At 33.7% G+C, this 22,839-nt stretch overlaps 2 protein-coding genes across 6 annotated transcripts; both read right to left on the reverse strand.

Annotated features, from left to right (window-relative positions):
* Positions 1 to 3,602: 3,602 nt before the first annotated feature.
* On the reverse strand, positions 3,603 to 11,078 carry LOC131937533 (protein phosphatase 1H). Of its 5 annotated transcripts, XM_059295037.1 has the most exons (13): positions 10,834 to 10,967; positions 10,218 to 10,295; positions 9,418 to 9,815; positions 9,084 to 9,186; positions 8,591 to 8,689; positions 8,047 to 8,196; positions 7,575 to 7,687; positions 7,266 to 7,350; positions 6,635 to 6,753; positions 6,354 to 6,420; positions 6,137 to 6,244; positions 5,724 to 5,878; positions 3,603 to 4,558 (listed from the first exon to the last, which is right to left on the reverse strand). In XM_059295037.1, the coding sequence occupies exons 3-13, from the start codon at positions 9,705 to 9,707 to the stop codon at positions 4,393 to 4,395; spliced, it is 1,455 nt and encodes a 484-aa protein (XP_059151020.1). In that variant the 5' UTR covers positions 9,708 to 9,815; positions 10,218 to 10,295; positions 10,834 to 10,967; the 3' UTR covers positions 3,603 to 4,392. The 5 variants fall into 5 exon arrangements, with proteins under 5 accessions (XP_059151020.1, XP_059151019.1, XP_059151018.1 ...); XM_059295036.1 differs by lacking the exons at positions 10,218 to 10,295; positions 10,834 to 10,967 and adding an exon at positions 11,003 to 11,078; XM_059295035.1 differs by lacking the exons at positions 10,218 to 10,295; positions 10,834 to 10,967 and adding an exon at positions 10,974 to 11,038.
* Positions 11,079 to 14,797: 3,719 nt separating this feature from the next.
* Positions 14,798 to 22,600, reverse strand: LOC131937590 (epoxide hydrolase 1-like). The gene is given in 8 exon segments (XM_059295139.1): positions 14,798 to 15,177; positions 15,864 to 16,038; positions 16,040 to 16,046; positions 16,882 to 17,050; positions 17,303 to 17,415; positions 17,971 to 18,095; positions 20,421 to 20,627; positions 22,478 to 22,600. Coding segments are annotated over 7 exon segments (1,047 nt in total). The 5' UTR covers positions 20,610 to 20,627; positions 22,478 to 22,600; the 3' UTR covers positions 14,798 to 14,908.
* Between the last annotated feature and the right edge of the window lie 239 nt (positions 22,601 to 22,839).

Below are 22,839 nucleotides of genomic sequence, written 5' to 3' on the forward strand. Positions count from 1 at the left end.
GATTTAGCAGGGTTGTCCAGCTTTTATTGACACTACCTACATAGAAACAATAAAACACATATTGAAAACAACAACTCTATAATAAACTTTTATATGCATTGAAAATTTTGAAATAAAACCTGCTTTCTGTAATAAAAGTAGTAGACGCTAAAATTAGTAAGACAATTTTACGAGCACCCAAAGTTTTTATTCAAGAAAGCAAGTTTTATTTCTTTTATATTTTCAATGCATTTAAGAGCTTTTAATGAAGTGAGTTTTTTTTTTTACTTGTTTTTTTTTTCTCCTTTTTAGTAAATCGACACCACAAACCACTAAAAATACTTCCATTACAATCCAACCATTAGATCATGATCTCTAAAAGACAGTTATCTGCCCCTCCTTAATGCCCCTGTAAACAAGGAGTTCAGGACAAACAATTCACCTTTGTGGACAGGCTGATCTAGCAATTGCTTGAGATTTTTTATAGAACATCTAAATATTCATTTTTAATTACTACTTTAATATCTAAATAAATTAAAAATTAGATTTTCTTGAAAAGATTAACCTGTCTAGAAAGAATTAATAAAACTACAGCAGGGGTCTAAATAAAGTATACATTTCACACATGTACATTACAATAACTTCTTTCCTCATCCAATTACTGTCAGCTTTGTGTCAAATTTCCATTCATAAAAATTTTCTATTGTTTTAACAATCCATTGTGTACAAGAATAATTTTAATAAGATGCCATATAAACAAGATAACAGCAAATCAATTAGAACAAGTTTTATTTCTGAGTATTTCAATGTGATGTAGGCACAGGTCATTTATTTCAACAAGTAGTACAGAAAAAAAGGCACTTCTTAGGATAATAAAATGGATTAGAAACAAATAATAACATTTTGTGAAAATTATCTGCAGTAGATTTTTATTAATGTAAATAGGTTTTCTAAGTTTTTAAAAAATTCATCGGCAAAAACGCAACCATGAAAAACTAGTGCGGAGTAGAAACCTTGCACGGGTCACAGATTGTATAAATTTACACTAGGAAACATAAGGGAAATATAGTTTTTACTCTAGGGTGGTCAGTATAGGATAACATGCTCCAGAGGGAGTGGAGATGGGGTGCTTGGAATTTTGGGACACCGTTTGATGGTGGGATGGGGAGGGGAGTTCAAAAAGTAGGGACTTACACTTACACATTTAAAATTTTATTTTTTAGTTAAATTTTTTCATTTGGATATGTGCATTTATTTTTTTATGTTATACACTTAACAGTATACCTAATGTTGATCAAGCTCAAAAAGTAGTGTGACATCATTTAAGGATGACCCTGGAGGTATTAATTCAAATCTCCCCATTGAAAATTTGATTTTCCAAAACTTTTAGAATCTAAACATGAGTTCTATTATTATCATAAGATTTCAAATATGCTAGAATGTATATTAGTTAAATAACAAAGTTACTGGTTGACTTAAAAAGTTTTGAAAAAATCAGTAGATAAAAAACTCTGAAGGTAACATAATGTGCAAGATGAATGTTATAGAAAATATAAAACTGATTACTGTTTTACCTGGAAGTTAGTTTACTCATAATTAAATTAGAAAAATGTCACTAAATAACTTTTGGAATTTTTCTCTTCAATTCTAAACACTGTTCATGTTTATTTTAAAAACCAAGATTTGGGGAAATCGTAACTCACAGACTTCTCAAAATTTCTCCTCCAACACATTGTTTACCTTCATAGTGAACAAAATCTAATAATAATATCATATACTTTAGTAGCAACAGAAATTAGTTCATTATAGCCTGTAAGTTTTAATGTTTACAAAACAAAACTCATGTAAGTAGTGGAGGTTCTAATCAAACTTTATCTAAAGAAAATAATTTAAATTCCTAAAAATTCAAAATTATCTTCAAAATAAATGGAAAATATTTTTTTTTAAATTAATAAAATTTTGATTAATAAATAAGTTATGTAAGAAACTATAAAAACTTTTTAAAATAAGGAGAAAAATAAAACAGATGCATTATTTCTGCTTAACAAAACAAACTATTAAAAATACTGGGAAGTTTACATAAAAATAAATTGTGCATGAAGTAAAAACAATTTTACAAGTAAACAACAAGATTAGAGGACTTAATGAGATTACTCCAAGCAAGAAAGGTGAGGGTAAAACCTGTTGTTGTTTACAAGACTTGAAAGATGCTTTTTATGAAAATACATGCCTTACAGCTAGTCTAAGAAAATGTGTTTTTACTGAAAACCTAATAGCAAATCTATTAGTGAGAAAATGTGTTTCTACTGTATATTTAACAGCAAATCTATTAGTGAGAGAATGTGTTTCTACTGAATACTTAACAGCAATTCTATCACTGAGGTAGAGTTTTTTGTGATGGAATGTCTAAGATATGTTTTTTTTAAAAATACTCTTGATTTTTTTCAAAAACAGAATTTCTAAACCAGTATTTTAAAAAATAACATCAACTCACAGGGATCAATATTTCTGATGTAAAAGCTTTCAGAATTTTATACAAAGAAATTACTTTTATTTACACAACTGATTCGATACTGCACAGTCACTATATATATATATATATATATATATATATATATATATATATATATATATATATATATATATATATATATATATATATACTTACTTATTTTTAATATAAAAATTTTGAGAGCAATAATGAACAGCTTATAAACTAAAAAATTAAGAATGGCTGAAAGAAAAGGCAACTTACAAAATAAATTATATTTTAACAGAGAATCTGACAAAGTATCAACTACGTTTTTCTCTCCAGAATACTTCCCATTATCAGGCTTACAATGTGAGAAATACAGTCAATATGTGACAATTTGACAGTCAATGTGTGACAATGTCACAGTTCATGTGTGACAATCTGACAGTGAATGTGTGACAATGTGACAATGTGTGACAGTGTGACAGTCAATGTGTGACAGTCCATGTGTTGAAAATGCTTAAAATGCTTGAGGGTAGGAAATGATGCACTTATATGCAGAAAGTTGAAATGTTTTTTAGTTTGTTTGTTGTTTAAAAATAGATATAAACATACAGACATATATGTATTTCTTAATTCTTATTCAATATATTTTTTCAGACCTGTCTCCAGTACTGACACACTTTATCCAGCACTTGTTAATTTATGGGCTGTTTAGCTTTCATACTATAAAGGCAAAGAATGTAATAAAAATGTTTTATCAAGACCTTTGTGCTTGCCTGAAAACAATATGAACATTATAGAACAGCTGGATTTCTCAAATTGCTGGTAACATATACATTTGGCAATGTTTAAGTATAATCAAATATTTTTGGCCAATGCAAATAAGTAAACAAACTAACATATTCTTATTCAGCTTTTAACAGGTTTAAATATATAATTTACATCAGCAGTAGTCAGTGAACCAGACAACTAAATACCAACATTTACACTAACTTGTCAACATTACAAGCATAAAAACTTTTGATGAGAAAATACAAAGTATATCTACTAGTGAGTTGAATTTACAGAATGAAATGTTTGCATTTGATAATAATACTTAGTTACTTATTTAATATATATTATTTAATAAATTCTTGAAATGGATACAGTGTACAAATATTTCAGTTAACAAAGTCTAAGTGATGTAAACAAAAACTAAGTAAATGACACAATGTAGGCTAACATTTGTCATTACTGCCATTAAAATAAGAAACTGTGCTGTAACCTTAATGCACAAACAGATAAGATAATTATTTAATGCTACAACTATGTAAATATATACTTATATGTTTAACTAAATCTGGATACAAACCATAGCTGACATTATGTAAAAACTCTCCAAATATGAGTTGTGTTACATTCAGAGCAAGGAAATATCTGATGTATAACACAAACACTATGGAATGGTTGTTTCAATGCTGGTTGCATATCACTAGGATCAAATATCCGAATACATGAAGCAACATGACATAAGCACAAATGACTAGCATTTCAACTATGTACAGCTGTATGTAAACTTCTCATGTGAGAAGACAGAATAAAAATATTTACCATCAGTACATGGAACACCTTGTGGTCTATGTAATAAAAAAACTTTACATAATTAGCGTAAAACTCGCACCCTGCAGCACCCACTGGGTCACTAAACAAAACCCTGATGAAAGCTCTTTACAACTTTACAAAAACTATTCCTAAACAAAGTAAAAAAAGGGATCTGCAGCTATCTGAGCCAAGTCAGTTTTTTTTAAAATTAGGAATGTAACAGAAAGCTGAAACAGATTTTGTGTATAACAATAATAAAATATGTACACATTTTACCTTGCACCTTGAACAATAACTTTGTAAAATCATATAATAAAAAAACTAATCCAACATTAAACTTGTCAATTACAACAAAACTACTGAGCATAACATTTAAGGCTTTTGTTAAGGCATCTTTGTAAGGGAATAACAAAACAGGAAATATCATCAAAGGAAGCCTCTTTTCCATCTTTCATTTTCCAACCCTTCCCTGTGTTGTCTCCCCTGGCAAGCAGCACTAAATCTTCTGCTGCCTTTCTGTATCTGAAAATATTTTGTGTTTGATGACTGCATGGAAAACTTTTTAGTTTTCACAGCTTGTAAATAAAGTCATGTAAAAAAGGTTTTAAAATGTCAGTAACTCTTTGATAAGAAAGAAGCTGGTCAACAAATCTATAACTGGTCAACAAATCTAAAACTGGTCAACAAATCAATAACTAGTCAACAAATCTATAACTGGTCAACAAATCTAAAACTGGTCAACAAATCTAAAACTGGTCAACAAATCTATAACTGGTCAACAAATCTATAACTGGTCAACAAATCTATAACTGGTCAACAAATCTATAACTGGTCAACAAATCTATAACTGGTCAACAAATCTATAACTGGTCAACAAATCTAAAACTGGTCAACAAATCTATAACTGGTCAACAAATCTATAACTGGTCAACAAATCTATAGCTGGTCAACAAATCTAAAACTGGTCAACAAATCTATAACTGGTCAACAAATCTATAACTGGTCAACAAATCTATAACTGGTCAACAAATCTATAACTGGTCAACAAATCTATAACTGGTCAACAAATCTATAACTGGTCAACAAATCTATAACTGGTCAACAAATCTATAACTGGTCAACAAATCTATAACTGGTCAACAAATCTATAACTGGTCAACAAATCTATAACTGGTCAACAAATCTATAACTGGTCAACAAATCTATAACTGGTCAACAAATCTATAACTGGTCAACAAATCTATAACTGGTCAACAAATCTATAACTGGTCAACAAATCTATAACTGGTCAACAAATCTATAGCTGGTCAACAAATCTAAAACTGGTCAACAAATCTAAAACTGGTCAACAAATCTATAACTGGTCAACAAATCTATAACTGGTCAACAAATCTATAACTGGTCAACAAATCTATAACTGGTCAACAAATCTATAACTGGTCAACAAATCTATAACTGGTCAACAAATCTATAACTGGTCAACAAATCTATAACTGGTCAACAAATCTATAACTGGTCAACAAATCTATAACTGGTCAACAAATCTATAACTGGTCAACAAATCTATAACTGGTCAACAAATCTAAAACTGGTCAACAAATCTATAACTGGTCAACAAATCTATAAATGGTCAACAAATCTATAACTGGTCAACAAATCTATAACTGGTCAACAAATCTATACTGACTTGTCTGTGATATTCTCTTCCCTGGATTTGGCTAGGGATGATTTGAGTGTGGAGCCAACTTGATCGTTCTTTAGCATATCCCATAGTCCATCACAACCCATAACAATTACATCATCTTCTCCAAACTTGTAATCCATGAGATTAAAAACCCGAACCTGTTAATGAACATTTCAATTTAACATACAGAAGTGAAAAAAACTTCTAAAATTGGTTTTCTACTTAAAAATCATGATTTTTTAGACGTGTGTCTGGAATTGCTTGAGTTTTAATGACATTTGATACACATCTTACTGAAAAGCCAGCTACAGTTATGTTTTCTCATTGATAAAAAGTAAAATAACAAGGAAACGACCCCTAGTGGTTAAATACCAGTTTTAAAAAACTGAACTAAAACTACAGTTTGAGTGACTTACCTCTGGTATGGGTGAAAGAAATGGTTTGACCTTGATCTTTGAACCTGAGACGACAAGGCCGTGGTCCCCAAATCCTCTTGCCACTCCAATTACTCCCATTAAACGAGCCTAGGTAATGAGTTAATCAGGGGCATGTATGGTGGTAGCTTAAAACTAAGGAATTACATTTAAAATAGCCATAGAGTAAGGCCCCTGCTTGAGGTTATCAAATATTTACCCATTTGCCTTGCCCTGCAATAATAGGTGGTCTGTACACATCTTCTTCAGTGACAACTTTGTAAAACCTGGACAGGATGTAATCAATGATATTTTAGAAAGTTTCTTTAGCACTAAGGTTATTTAAGCACTCAGAAAAAAAATCATAAATATTTTGGTTGGTTGTGTAATAGTTCAAATAGTTACTCTGTACAAATGTTTGCTTTTATTATCATTATTTATGTATATATTTGATTATAATTAATTAGCACAATGTTAATGAGGTAATAAGAAAGGACAAACCATCCGGCTCTCAGTGGACCTCTGCACAAAACTTTATTCCCTATGTCTTTCTTGTTAGGATGAGTCAAAAAATAGTTTTCACTGAATGCATCATGGGTGAGTGATGGACAAATATGAGCCTAAGAAAATTGTGTCAAAATTCACCAATAATGTGCAATAACTATAAGAATTAAAGAATGTAACTATTATGGAGAAAAATAAAATACTAATTTGATTCTTAAAGCCCCAAATGTTAAATCCTTTTTTTAAAAATGGTTCCCATTAAATAAAATACTACAAGTTTTTAAATCCCTTTATAACAAAACGAACCAACACAAGGTTGAATTTTTTAATCAAACTTCTCCATATTCATTTTTACTTTGTTGCTATCAACAAAAATCTACACAAGCATTACAAACAAGATTCATTTATTGTTGCTAAATCACAACAGTGTTGAGTTAATGTTAACTTGCTCTGAAAACTGAACCACCAAGACAGTCTGTATAATAATGCTAATAGATTTAGAAATTATTGCATGTAATTGTGTAGAACTAACTAGCCACAAAGCTACAGGCTTTTTAACAGTTATCATTTAACAACTGATTGAGCAGCTAAACTAAGAACTAATTCCACAAACTAATAATTTGCTTACTAAATATTGAATCCTCTCAGCATCAGTTTCAGGGGTAAACTCTGAAGCAAGTTCAATGACCTCTTCCTCTACATACGCCACTGCTCTAGAAAAAAGTTTCATGTAACATTACATATTTGATGGAACTAATCTTGTTTTCTATACTTAGATACACATTTTTTTTTATATCTCAGTTGTAACAATCTTGTTTTCTATACTTAGATACACATTTTTTTTTATATCTCAGTGGTAACGAGTGACAAATATGGCTGAGAGTAAAATTTAACAAGATATATCCCCATAAACAAGCTAAAGATGTAAAAAAATTACCTGCAGTCTCCAGCGTGAGCCACATACACCCTGCCTAGTAAAATCAGTGTCACAATGGCAGCGCAGCCGCCGCTGATATTAAATGACTTTCTCTCTACACCAATGTGTTCATCCTGCACAAGTTCAAAGGTTAAATACACATAACCTTACAGTGTATTTTATCTATTTAGTTGCAATCAACATTCCACAAGCTTTAGCTACAATAAACATTCAGGGGACTGTGTATTTTGTTGATTTAGTTCAACACTTCTTAAACTAAACAGTGTGCTACATGAGTTAGATCAGGTTAATTTGTCAAATACAGAACAAAATCTGCTTTATATTTTATACTTTTCATAGAGACTCTTGTTGATACAAAATGGTGGGTTTAAAAAAAGATACTATCTTTTACGATAAAGAACTGAACAAAAATGATAATTTTAAGGACTAAGAAAAAAAAATACTTTGTTAGTAATGTCTAGCTAGAACTTACAAAAGACATAAAAGCAGCTTCTAATGCTCCTCTCACTAAACTGTCGAGAGTAACAAGAGATGAGGTCCGGCCAACTTCTTTAGGGTTGAATTGTGTTGCCTCTTTCATGTGTAAGTTAAATAAATCTTCTTGAATTTCAGCTAGTTTTTCCTACCAAATACAAAACGATGAATCACCATGTATATTGTAATAAACAAATAGTTGTTTAAAGCAATAACTAAAACAGCAGAGTATAAGGAACCAAATAGCAGACACAGCAGAGTATAAGGAACCAAATAACAGACACAGCAGAGTATAAGGAACCAAATAACAGACACAGCAGAGTATAATGAACCAAATAACAGACACAGCAGAGTATAAGGAACCAAATAACAAACACAGCAGAGTATAATGAACCAAATAACAGACACAGCAGAGTATAAGGAACCAAATAACAGACACAGCAGAGTATAAGGAACCAAATAACAAACACAGCAGAGTATAAGGAACAAATGGAGCCACCTGACCATTGACTGTCTGACAGAAATACTGCCCCAACGCCTACCTGTAAATGATTGATTAGCTGATCTGCTGCCATTAGAGCAGCCCCAACTCCAGCATGTCCATCAAATATGGCAAAGTACTGAACTTCAATGATGTCCATCTGTTTAAGTCAAGTAATTAATAGTAACAAAAAAACAACTACATTAATATTTACATATAAAAAGGAATGACTTTGTAGGCATTAGATCATGTGACACACTCAATCCAAGGCTTAAAATGTATTTCAAAATGTTATTCATTTTTGAAAGTTTTTTTGTTTCAGTGAGGAACCAAAAGTTAAACTTCTATGGAGGACTTGAAAAAACTTGAAAAATTATTTTTCATTTACATTACACACAAGAAACAGCTAACATAGTGAAGTATGCCATTAGCACAATTTTTTGCCTGGTCATTAGGAAAAGCGCATGAATTCAATTAACCTGCAACAGGTGTACCATAAATCCATAGCTAAAACTAACTTCAATGATACAATCTATTAAAATAATTGTGAATACTTTTCTTGTTGAATCAACGAGACCGTTGGGGTGGTGAGATAAAATAAAGCTGCCTACTGCTGCCTGGTCCTCATTGTTCTGTGATTTACCTCCATTAATGCATCTGTTGATATACACACAAATGTTTACAATAGCTGCCTGACATAAATTGGTTTTACTACTCAAATGTAACCACTTTTTTGACAATATGAATGAGCCTCATGAAACTAAATAAAATAATAATAGGAAAATAATAAGAAGTAAGTAACTACATGAATCAATATTCAATTTTGTTTTTTAAATCAGTATGTAATTTGTAATAGTAAATCTAAAATTTTAAAAATAAAAATCTCACTCAGCATAACCAGCTTGAAGAGGAATCCGTGAAGAATCATTAGGCACAATAATTGGCCTTGAATTATGATCTCTGGAAGCTTTTTCTTCTTGCTCAGACAAATTTAAGAAATGAGGTCTGGAGTAATTATGTCTGTCAGGCTGCTTATTTTCTTCTGAGCTTGTAAAAATGTCCTCTGTTTCATCATTATGGATGCTGGGGTTGCTCCTTCTTTTACCTCCGTGCTTAGAAGGTTTTGTTGAGTTGGATTTAATTTTCATTGAGCCAACAAATCTTGAAAATATTTCCATCTCACTAATTTTTCAATGTATTTTCCCTGGTGAGTTGTTGCAGCAAGAAAAAATATGCCCAATTTGTTCCTCTATGTTGAATGTTCACACTTCACAGGCATCCACATTCTGGGAAAAGAAAGTTAAATTCGAGTAAAAGGTTTTTCTAATCCAACTTATATTAGCTAGTGCTCATAATGAGTCATTTGCAATATTGTTGATGGTGATAATTTCATTAATTTGATATGAACAAAAATGAAAAAGAAAATTGAACAAAAACATAGCATAAATAAATCGAAGTGACTACTCGGAAGAACATTTTTCTCCCCAACGTCTCCACTTAGTGGGCAAAAGATAGCTCTGCGCATGCGCAGTGACCTAAGGCTAGGGTTAGGGCTAGGGTAAGAGATAGGATTAGGGTTAGGGATAGGATTAGGGTTAGGATTAGGGATAGGATTAGGGTTAGGATTAGGGATAGGATTAGGGTTGGTGTTAGGGTTCTGCAGTTGTAAACACACGCATGCGCAGTACCATCGAAAACATCGCCGTGATGGCAAGTTGTAGTTACTCTCCATTGCGCATGAGTATCTTATTCCGGCTAGCATCGGCCTAAATAAATATATTATATAAGAAGAACTAATTACTAAACTAAACTAGGCTACACGCAAGGCTACAACTACAACACTTCAACTACAACAAACTTACAACTTTTACAACTAAATCTACACTACACACTACACTTGACACACTAAATCTACACTCCACACAAGCAAACTGTACTTTACTGTACTGTACAGTTATTAAATTTAAGTTAAAGTTACAAACGCACCGCGACCAACTCAATCGAATCTCTCTGCTACTACCTACTCTGGACATAGATCTAATCTAGAAAATCTAGATCTAGATTAGTAGTATCTAAGTATCTGATCCCTAGCTAGATTCTAGATATAGAGATATAGATAATATAGATCTAGATCTGATCTAGACTAGATTCTAGATCTAACCTAGATCTAGATCTAGATCTATTCTAATCTAGATCTAGATCTAGATCTAGAATGATGTAGTAGTTAGTAGATGTAGAATCTGATTAACTAGAACTAGAAGAATCTAGATCTTTGAATAAAAAAAAAATAATAAAAATAATGACATTGAATGTGAGTCTGCCTTGGTCTTAGTCCTTAGGCCGGATGATTTTTATACAAGTGTCTGACAATGTGTTCATCCGGCCGATGGGTCTAGTGATTTTAGACCGCGTATTTATAATTCAATAATATTAATAAATCTGACCAAAAATAGTCTTATCAGCACTTGTTTACTTGTAAAGTTAAAAATACTTCCGGAAAAGAATTGAACTTCCCTACAAAACAAAAGTGTTCCAAGTAGATTTGTATCCGAAATGAAAATTAGCCTAACAAAAACATCCGTCTAGAGGTAAACTGATCCTAAACTGCTTTTAAAAAAAATGTAAGTAATTTTGAAATAAGTCGAATTTTATGAAACAGGTTTTGACAATGTAGCTCCTCTCACATGTTTAGAAAAAGTTGAAATAAACTAGAACACCCAGTATCCTTTGGATAACTGTGTTTGGGAATTTCGTAAATGACGTCACGCTTGTTTGATGAATTTTATCTCTCCCCCCCCCCTCTCCACTGTCCACTGTCACACATCGTCACAAAAAGCCAGACCTCCACATCTAAAATGATGTCACTACTCAGCCAACATGTTTTTGTCTTTTAAAAAACACCCCCCCCCCCCCCCCCTGAGAAAAAAAGTGTGAAAAAAACTCTGGCTACATCAATAGTGGGGAGCTTAATAAGGGAGCTCACTTCCACTTTATTTTGTTGGCTCTAGATCAGTGGTTCTTAGCCGGGGGGGGGTAGACTTTGAAGAGATGCCTGGAAGAAACTCTGTACCTCAAAAATTTTCAGAAATGCCGCTCTAGATCTATGTTACTTTTATAACACTAAAGAAGGACCTGACTGGTGCAGCGTTTATAGGCAGGCAGTGTTTCTTCCAGACTTTTTTCTCCGGGGGGGGGGGCACTTGAAATTTTCGGGGGGGGGGGGGGACGGTAGACTTTCTTCGGGGGGGGGCGGACACTGTTAAAAGTATATATTTTCTATATAAATTATATAAATTTCATTTCGCTCGGGGGGGGGCGGTAAAAAAAATTTCGGGGGGCTTTACCCCCCCCCCCCCCCCCCCCCCCCGAAGAGATACCTGGAAGAAACTCTGTAGGCAGGTGTAACTGCAGCTGCCCTGCGTTTGAACTGGCACCTTCATTAAAAAAAAAAGTTACAGAAAAAAGTACGCCCAGAAAACACTTTTTAAATTTTGAATCTGTGTCGTCACGTTAAAATCGACAATAAAAAGCAGTTTATTGTGCCAAACAGTCATTTCGCTTTTAAGATAAAACACGTCATTTTTCTTTTATTTTTAAAGAAAGAAAAAGTTACTAACTAAATTTTAACTGTACATTATAGATCTAAGAAGTATTTACAGCATCATGTGGACACAGGCTCAACAAGGATGATAGATCTAAGTAGTATTTACGGCATCATGTTGACACAGGCTCAACAAGGGTGATTGATCTAAGAAGTATTTACGGCTTCATATGGACACAGGCTCAACAAGGGTGATTGGTCCCAGCCATGGGTGAACTGGGCCGGGGAAAATCCCGGTGGGCCGCCAGAAAGAAATCCTGGTGGGCCGCCAGAAAGAAATCCCCGTGGGCTATCAGGATCGGTGCTGTTATCAGAAGTGGCGTTGTCAGCATTGATGCTCGGGCTTACAAGAGAAAACAAATGGAGTCGGAAGTTCGATTCGCCGATATATTTCCCGGGTTGCTTGGAGACAGCCAGTCCACCCCTGACCCCAGGCCTTGCGATGTTGGGCGTATTCCTAACGCCGACTGCATACTGTGTTTTTATTGATTAAAAAAATTAATCTCGTCTACAAAATATAGATCTATAAGTAATAGATGGGTGAGTTTTAAGCATTCGATTTCTGTGTTGTGATAAAATGACCAAGTGTGCACGTGCAGTGTAGCTTCAACTTTAGGGTGCCCTCCTTGGAGAAAAATGTCTGAAAGAATCACAGAACTCTACCCATTATTTGGTCTTATAACACTAGTTTCTATACAACAGTTCCTTCCATTTCACCAGCTCCCCGTTATTATGTGGCTTCAATAACAGTTATAGGAACGACTGATTACATTTCAAATGGAACTACAATCAATTCTAACTGAGAAGAAATGTGACAAATTCCTATTTGTTTTTCTTATCGAATCCCGGACCAATTATGGATTATCCACTCAGGCCCTATGAAGTACAAATGGGGGGGGGGGGGGCAAAATGGTGACCTTTTTGGACGTGTGTGGACTGGGGTATGCTGTCCGGACTTATGCGGATTTGAATTTCTTTCGGATATTTGAATATTATTTGAAAAAAAAAAACATTTCACCGTCCTACAAATTATTATATACATTCAACTGAGAGGGATGTGTAAAATTAAAAAAAAAAACATTCCTTGTATTATAGCAGGTTATTTTAAAAAAAATGAAGTAAAAACCAATAAAAAGTATAGAGACGTATTGCTGATTGTGTCTATTACGGTAGTATCACAGCAATATAACTAATTCATCATGCTAGGCCTAGCATGCACTAAGTTTTTACCCAACATTGTGACGATGAGTAATGCGTGAGTAAAAAGGGTAATGGGTTGAAGAAATGTAACATAGCATCCTTTTTGTACTTATAAAATAAAAGATGTTAAACATAATGATAATTTTCATTGTAATATAGTTTGCTGGTTGGGGGTAGTTTGATCGAGGGGGGAGATCGAGCCTCTAGTGATGTTACTGGGTAGATTAGGCATACGTCGCAGAAGTTAAATATTCATTCATGACGTACTTGTTTAAGTTTTATTTATACTTCTTAATTTTGTCACTTGGGGCTTTTCACCCACGACGAACTTACAGGGTTAGGGACTTTTAACGGACCATAACTCATAATAAAAATGCGTTTTTCGTGCCCTTAGGGTTCGTCCATAAATGACGTCACACTCGTAGGGGGGGGGGGGGGGGTCGGTAAGTTTGTGATGGTGTGTGATGAGGGGGGGGGGGTTCAGATGGTGCGACGTCACACTTTTGCATTTTAAAAAAGCAATGCTAGAAATCGAATTTTAGACGTTATTTCGCGGTTTAGAAGACTGTTTAAACAAATGGTAATAGGAATTGATTAAAATACTCTATTTTGACAGATTTCAGACAAGATTTTAGAAAAATATCGATGTTTTAAAAAAAAATTCAACTGAAATTTTGAGGGGGGTACTAGGCTGAGGTGTGACGTCATTTTAGGGGGGGGGTCTGGCTTTTTGTGACGACGTGTGACGGAGGGAGGGGGGAGGTAAAAATCGTCAACAAAGCGTGACGTCATTTACGGATGACCCCTTAGGGTCTATGCCTCATAGTAGACAGGGTAGATAAAGCATAAACGATGGTGAGCCTAGGGCACGGTGTTTCTTCCAGACATTTTTCTCAGGGGGTAGGGGGCACTTGAAATTTTCGTGGGGGTGGGGGACTCAGGTAGAACTATATATTTTCCATATAAATTTTGTTTTGTTCGGCGGGAAGGGGGGTGGCAAAGAGATGGCCTGGAAAAAACTCTACTAAGACATTTATAGATAAAAATGCCTAGGGTTAAAGGTTAACACAGGCACACATTGTACTTTGTAGCATACCTCTGTTGCTTGAACACGTTTCCGGTAGAGAAAAATACTGTCATTTATAATTTCCTGGTATTAAAGAGTGTGGCTCTGCCCCCCCCCCGTACGAAATGGAATTTACATAGTAAATTTACACTTTTAAGTGTCCGACAACCCCCCCCCCCCCCCCCCCCAATTTTTTTTTTAAAAAGAAAGCTGGTTTTGCTTTTTGAAAATGTAATTTGAATTTCTCTTGAAATAGGAGATTTAATTTAAATATAAACTGCATTATTTATGCATTATACACCTGAGTGTACTATTATTGGCAATGGTATTTAGGTTGTATTTTTTAAACTAAGAGGTTTCTTGTGTAATTTTTTATTTAAAAAAATAGCCAGATACCAAACAATTTTTTATTTCTTTATTTAATTTATAAAGATCACAATGGAAACTTTTCATTTTCTTAAAGCATCAAAAGAAAAAAAAATCTTGACATAATTTATAATGTTATTTATTAACTAAAAGCTACTGAGCCAACCACGAATTAGTTTGTTGACCTCAAATGGAGTGTCCATCTGGGTGAAATGTCCAGCTTCTGGTATACGTTTGACTGTTACATTAGGATAATTTTCCTTTTCAATTGTATCAGGCAGGGCAATATTAAGAGCCATGTCCTTACAACCCCAAATCAAAAGAACTGGAATTGTGTAGTTCATATCATAAGGGACACTACCAGATTTTTTTTGAAAAGCAGCTCTGTAAAAGTTTACTGGTGGAGTTATTGCACCTGGTGAAAGAAAAGAGTATTAAAAACATTTGATAACAAACTTTAATACAGTTATGCACTAAAAAGTAGAAGAAAATGATTTTCTTTAAATATATAAAAATTAAGGCTATTCTTTTTAGCTATTCAAATATTGGTTTGCTATACTTATAAAGAAAATAATTTATTTTCTACTTTGTAGTGCATTTAAGATTGTTATTAAATTGTTTTTTTTTTTTTATTATTAAAATGTTTTTAGAATTACATGACTAAAAACAATAGCACACCAAATCAGTGTTTCTTCTAGGCATCTAGGCCAAAGAAGCACCCCCCCCCCAACAAAATGGAATTTATATAGAAAATATATAAGAAACACTGCACCAAATGAGCATAATGTGTCTATAACAGGAAACTGTCTATATAGGAAACTGTAATATTTAAATCAAGCATCCAATTAAGTCAAAATTTATATCACACTGCATTGACCTCATGCCAAATTGTGAGAATTTGGTGTGGTAGAAGTGGTAAACATTTCGCTCGTCCGTTTGGACCATTTAGCAAGACAAAAGAATGACAGAGAAGGCAAGTTAAATAATAGCTTGTAAAAATACAAATGAATGATAAACAGTAAGTGTTTTGAGTTGTGATAACGCAATATCTTTTGTCTTAAAATTACAGTACAGTTTATTTGTCTAAAACCCATCACTTACCTGGTGCAGAAAAGTTGTATTTATATGCCTGGAGTTCCTCCTCTGACATGGGATTCTGAAAACTGGAAGAGAAGCTCAACTCATTTTTGTTCTTGTTGGTAAAACAGTTGGCCAGCATCTCATAATTTTTCATGCGGATATACAACTCTGGCAAAAATGGCATCTGGAAAAAAAAACATGTACCTGGAAAAAAGATTAATTTGTATAGAACTCAATATGAAATGTAATAATTAACTTTTATGAGAAATGATTTATTTAAAACTTTATACTGCATACTTCAATCTTACATGCTGACTGAGATTTGACTGCAGTAGAGCAACTATATAAAAAACTGATTGTAGGACAGCCACACATTTTACTGCAGGAGACAGCCATACAGGGATTTTACTGCAGGAGACAGCCACACACAGGGATTTAACTGCAGGAGACAGCCACACACAGGGATTTAACTGCAGGAGACAGCCACACACAGGGATTTAACTGCAGGAGACAGCCACACACAGGGATTTAACTGCAGGAGACAGCCACACACAGGGATTTAACTTGCAGGAGACAGCCACACATTTTACTGCAGGAGACAGCCACACATTCTTCTGCAGGAGACAGCCACACATTTTACTGCAGGAGACAGCCATACATTTTACTGCAGGAGACAGCCATACATTCTACTCCAGGAGACAGCCATACATTTTACTGCAGGAGACAGCCACACATTTTACTGCAGGAGACAGCCACACATTCTTCTGCAGGAGACAGCCACACATTTTACTGCAGGAGACAGCCATACATTCTACTCCAGGAGACAGCCATACATTTTACTGCAGGAGGACAGCCATACATTTTACTGCAGGAGACAGCCATACATTTTACTGCAGGAGACAGCCACACATTTTACTGCAGGAGACAGCCACACATTTTACTGCAGGAGACAGCCATACATTTTACTGCAGGAGACAGCCACACATTTTACTGCAGGAGACAGCCACACACAGGGATTTAACTGAATAAGATGTCTCACCAGGACATCTTCATTTGTTCTATATTTGTCTGTATAACTTTCTGAAAGACAGGATTGGAGGGGCAGTTGAGGACAATCAGCTTATCAACCATCTCTGGCACCAGCCTCCCAAATGACCAGGCAACAGCCCCTCCCCAGTCATGGCCAACCAAAACACATTTTTCATAGCCTGAAAATAATACAGTAAGATTTTACAATTAAATTGATGTTAACAGCATATGTGAGTTAAAGGTTTTAAAATATGATAAGTTAGTAATAGATAAAGCGAATGTGAAACAAACTTGGAAAGAAACCAAAGTTTATGCCTCATGACCTAGCTAACTACCAAAGCTATTTTTTTAAAAATATCTGATTGACTATAAACATTCAACCAGTTTTGGCGTATAAATTAAAATGTTTTGTGCAAGAGGTACAAACTTACCAAGTGCTGAAATAATTTGTTTGATGTCAGACGTAAGCTTTTTGAGAGTGTATTCATCAATGCCTTTTGGTTTCTCAGATTCCCCATAACCTCTCTGATCTATTGCTACAACTCTACAATCATATACAAAATATCTTACATTATAAAACAGGTAACAGAATGTTTTAGCAGGCTCACTCTATTAACACAATCACAATTAAACTCAACACAAGGTTTTGTTAAGCACAGAACAAGTTAAAAGAAAACCAGACAAAAAAAAAGAAAATTACAAAAGTCCATAAAAATTCAGCAGTTATAAACAGTAAACAAAAGAAAATTACAAAATTCCATAAAAATTTAGCAGTTATAAACAGTAAACAAAAGAAAATTACAAAATTCCATTAAAATTCAGCAGTTATAAACAGTAAACAAAAGAAAATTACAAAATTCCATAAAAATTTAGCAGTTATAAACAGTAAACAAACAAACTTGTTTACATTTTTAAGTAATCTTAGAATTGGTATAGAGGACTTTAGTTTTTTAATAGAAATTTCATTTAAAGAAGTTAGAGATGAGGCTGAAATCCCTACTACTAATTTTACTTCAGACACAATTGTTAACACACAAAAACTCAAACAAGCATAGGTTAGCTGTTGAGATGATGGATGATGAGATTGGAGGAAACTTGCCTATAATCCTTCTGAAATTCCTTGATCTGGTACCTCCAAGAAAACCAAAACTCTGGAAAGCCATGAACCAACAACATCAAGGGCTTGTCCACAGGTCCACTGGCAACATAGTGAATTCTGATACCCTGTAAGCCAAGATCAATAGAAATTTGATTGAGATCTAGTTTTTCTTTTGGGAGACTCAGTGTGATGGTCTGCAAGATTTTTTAGACATCAAGAAATGGATGATGGGTTTTATTAAAAAATGACTAAAGCGTGTGGCTTAATTTTAGGGGTTCTGACCAGAGGCGTATCCAGGTTTTCTTTGTAGGGGGGGCGAAAAGAGCAAAAAAAGGCGCAGAATTTTTAACACGTTCTATATACGTTTATTATATATATATATATATATATATATATATATATATATATATATATATAATTACTAGCTGTATGTCATTACTTTGCTATGATGTAAAATAAGTTGAAAGTAGAACTCTGAAGAAATAAGAAAAAACACACAATGTAGGCCGACAAAACAAAAATTGTATCAATCTAAACAAAAAAAAATAATATACACACACTACAACCAAAAACAATGAACGTAACACAATCTGTTTTGCAATTCTTGTAAAAAAAACATTTCTTACATAATAATTCCTGGGAAATTATTTAAGACAAGTGAAATAGGGGAAATAATCACTCTCTTAATATAAATATGTATATATTATTATCTACACATTTAATTATAAATGTCAAAACAAATAAATAATTACTTTAGACTATAATGATATTGTTTAACACTATTCGTGTTTACAAAATGTTTTTGTCTATAATCAGAATTTAATATATCGTCATCATAAATGCTAAAGTATTACAGCATAATGAAAGTTTTTAAAATTGGAGTTGGTATAAAAACCATGCTTTTCGATATAATAGAAAAACATTCTGAATAACAGCTGCCATTTAACTAAATATTGGACTTTTTAGTTCAGATCATAATTATATTTTAAATTAACTACTGCTTCTTTGTGTTCGTTAAAGATCATTTTTTAACATAGTGATAGGTATGGGTTAAATCACTGTATTGATCACACACCTTTTTACTAATAATTGCAAAAACAATATTCACAGAGTTTTTACGTTTAAAAAGCTAGTTTTCTGGCGGCATGGTACTTTGGTACATCATTACGCGTTTTTCTACATGTACTTAACAGATCAGTTCGGGGTGGGTTGGGGGGGGGGGGGTGGGTTCAACTTCATTCACCACTGTCCGGTCACTTTAGGTCAATTATCCAACCCAATGTATACCTAGGTGTGACATTAATGTCGCTCTACACAATTGTGGTGGTGAGGTGTGTGTAGGGGGGGGAGATAACCAACTCAGAGTGAACATAGCGTCAGTTTTTAGATGACTGTTCTAAACATACAAATATATTACACAAATATATATTACAAAAATATATATTACACAAATATATATTACAGAAATAGATTTAAATAAGTAGCAGTGGTATTATGACAATATTTTTCTACAGAGGGGTCCATGGGGGAGGGGGTTGTAACTGTTTCATATAATTTGTAATCGTAATCACTATCTCCCAAACTGTAACAATACTACTACTTCATCGTGATGACGTTGTTGACCTTGTCAAAATTTCCCCACCACTACGCAGTTTGCTCATAAGTAAATTTAAATAGAGGTGCGACATTAGTTGTAATTGTTTCTGTATTGAAATTTTTAAAAACTAATCACACGATTCCAACTGTATATATAAAGTAATTATGTGTGAATTTTTATGTATAACATTTCTAATTCAATTATTCGTAAGCAAATACATTATACGGTTGCCTTAAACTTAACACCCCTCTTGCCAAGTGGTACTACCCGTGGAGGTTTTTTAAACATTGCAATGCATCGTTATGGTTATTTTTAGAATGCCAAACTGATGCAGCTGTTAATACGTGTTGTAAACGTAGACACTACTAGACTAGTACAATAATGCTTAATTGCTGCATGAAAAGATATCTTGTGATTTACATAGATGTGCCGAACAAAAATATTTTTTTAACAAGTATCATTGTTTAAAACTTTGAGTTTAAAAAGTTTCCAAAAAGGCGCCTCTTAGCTGAAAATGGCCAGAGGGGGAGCGGCCGCTCCCCCTGCTCCCCCCCTGCGTACGCTACTGGTTCTGACTTTTTGTGACAAAGTGTGATATTTTTAAATGGTGGTTGGAGTCCATGCAAAAAATGGTTGTCAATAATGGTAGAGCCCTGGTATTTTAATAAATTAACTACATGATTAATACCTGTCAATAATGGTAGAGCCCTGGTATTTTAATAACTTAACTACATGATTAATACCTGTCAATAATGGTAGTGCCCTGGTGTTTTAATAAATTAACTACATGATTAATACCTGTCAATAATGGTAGAGCCCTGGTATTTTAATAAATTAACTACATGATGAATACCTCAAGGGAAAGATAACCGTGAGTCCCCAAATCAGGATCATCAAGACAAGATGGCCGTTCTATAGGTTTGCTCTGTAGAACCTGCCTAAACCCCACAGAAAAACATTCTCTCAGGATCCTGAAGACAACGATAAAACTGTAGTAGATGGAGAAAACCCACAGGAACAAAAGCTCGGCAGCCCTCAACATTTTGCTTCAGTGTATAATCTGAGGAGAATAAAGTAGTAAATACATGCCAAGTCAGTGACTTTAAACAATATGAGGGTTTGGGTCACACCTGGTGACATCATCCAAACTCAAAATGGTGTCACCAAGACCACACAGGTGCTTATTATTACTAAAGAGAGTTGCTATGTTTTTGGAATGACATATTAATAATACACGCACACACACAAAAGTTAAAATATTACATTTATGTATAAATCAGTCTAGACACACACCCCACTCATATGATTTGCGATTGGATTTTGTCAGTGTGGACAATACATTATAATAAAGTGCATTAGAGGAGGAAGTGCATATGGAGATTGTGGAGTTCTGTACATCCAAAACCTTTTAGAACCACTAATATATATTTAATATATATATATATATATATATATATATATATATATATATATATATATATATATATATATATATATATATATATATATATATATACACCTAGGGGTGGGGGTATCACAACCCCAGGAGGGTTCTGGCCCACCAGACAGCCACTTTGACTTGACACTGGGTCAGTGCATAATTACGCCTGCACACAGAGTCTTGAGAAGGCTACTATATTACCTTGGCTGACAATGGCTTGACTGTTGGTGTGAGGCCAGGGTTAGTGACAGTTTGTATTTTATGGCTGGGAAAAACCTTCCTGACCGGACGGGACCGAGTCATGTCCGGATCTGACCTGGGCCAGGCCAATATTGAGATCTGTCATGTGTCAGTGCCAGAGTTCCCATGCTTGACTTTTGTGACTCCCCTATTTTACAAGAGTGAGATGAGTCTGTGAGGGCATGGTCTGTTGGCTGTGGGGACAACCCCACCCTGGGTAGCCAATATATTTGTAACCCAGAAATACGAATAGACAAAACAACAGGAGAGATTCACCAGAACAACCAGAGAGAACGGCTATTTTGGAAGAGAATGTGTGAACCCTGTGATCATGTGTGCGTACGTATGTTCATTTGGGCCTATAACATGAAAGAGGCAATCTCAACATTTTATTTGTGTTATATAGGGTAATGTTATACAACACTTACTTTTAGATTATTTCAAAATAAGGCCTTACAACTAGACTATTTCTAGTGGGGTGTAACAAATTATTTTCAATTACATGATGGGATTCCCATTCATACTTTATTTAAAGAGCTTTTTATGTGGATCATCTAGTAAACTAAATCTAGACAAGCAATAATAATTCGTCATTTTACTTAGGCCTACAGATCTAGTTATACTCAATATAGGCCTGATAAAGCCTTTTCTAAGCGAGTGCAGTGAAGTCTTTTTACCATAATACTTTTCTTTCAATTTTCTACTAGATCTAGATATACAATCCACTTAGCCTACATATTTTAATTTTTTTATATGTGCCATTATGTGCTGTTTAGTCAAATTTAGTGTTCAGACTTCGGGCCTACACTCTACATAAGCCCCATGAAATATTATTATATTACATTTTTTATTTACATGATGCTAAACTTTATGTTCAATTTGATTTTTTCAAAAATTTTACTAATAAACTAATATAATTACTTTTAATTAGCCTAATTAGTAATTAGGCCTAATTAAATCTAGATCTAGGAGTCTGGGAACCTCCTACTTTGTGCATGACGTCAATTACTTAGTAAAGACATAGGCCTACTCGATCTTATTTATTACTATTATTAGGCCTAGATTTCTAATTATATTTTCAAATATTTTGTATTTAACATGCTCTGAACACGCACGGAAATGCACAGAAAAATAAGATCATCTAGATTCTAGATCTAGAATCTAGATCATTATTTCGTAAAATAAATAAATTAAACTTAAACTAATACTAATTACAAAATGTCTCTAACCCGTAAAATCTGCTTACTAGTAGATCAATATTAATAATATAAATAATAGTTTCTAGATCTAACTACATCTACATTCTAATTTCTATGATCCATGTCCTAGTTAAGAAACTTTAACCTAGTTAACAGCAACAACCAGTAACAATTTTCAGGTCATAGGTCAAGGATAGAAGGCTGTTTTTATTATACAGCTGTTTTTTTCTCAACCAGCATGGGTTCAAATCTCCAGATGCATCTGTCTCCGGTGACAATACAAGAATGCATATATTTTTTGAAATCCAATAGCTTTTTAGTCGTTGAGTAATAAGAAACAGATGTTTTTTGGAGATGCTACTAATCTAATCGGGTTTTAACGCAAATATTTT

Source organism: Physella acuta, unplaced genomic scaffold, assembly GCF_028476545.2.
Source record: "Physella acuta isolate Inbredline_101_S28 unplaced genomic scaffold, ASM2847654v3 ptg000213l, whole genome shotgun sequence".
NCBI lineage: Eukaryota > Metazoa > Mollusca > Gastropoda > Physidae > Physella > Physella acuta.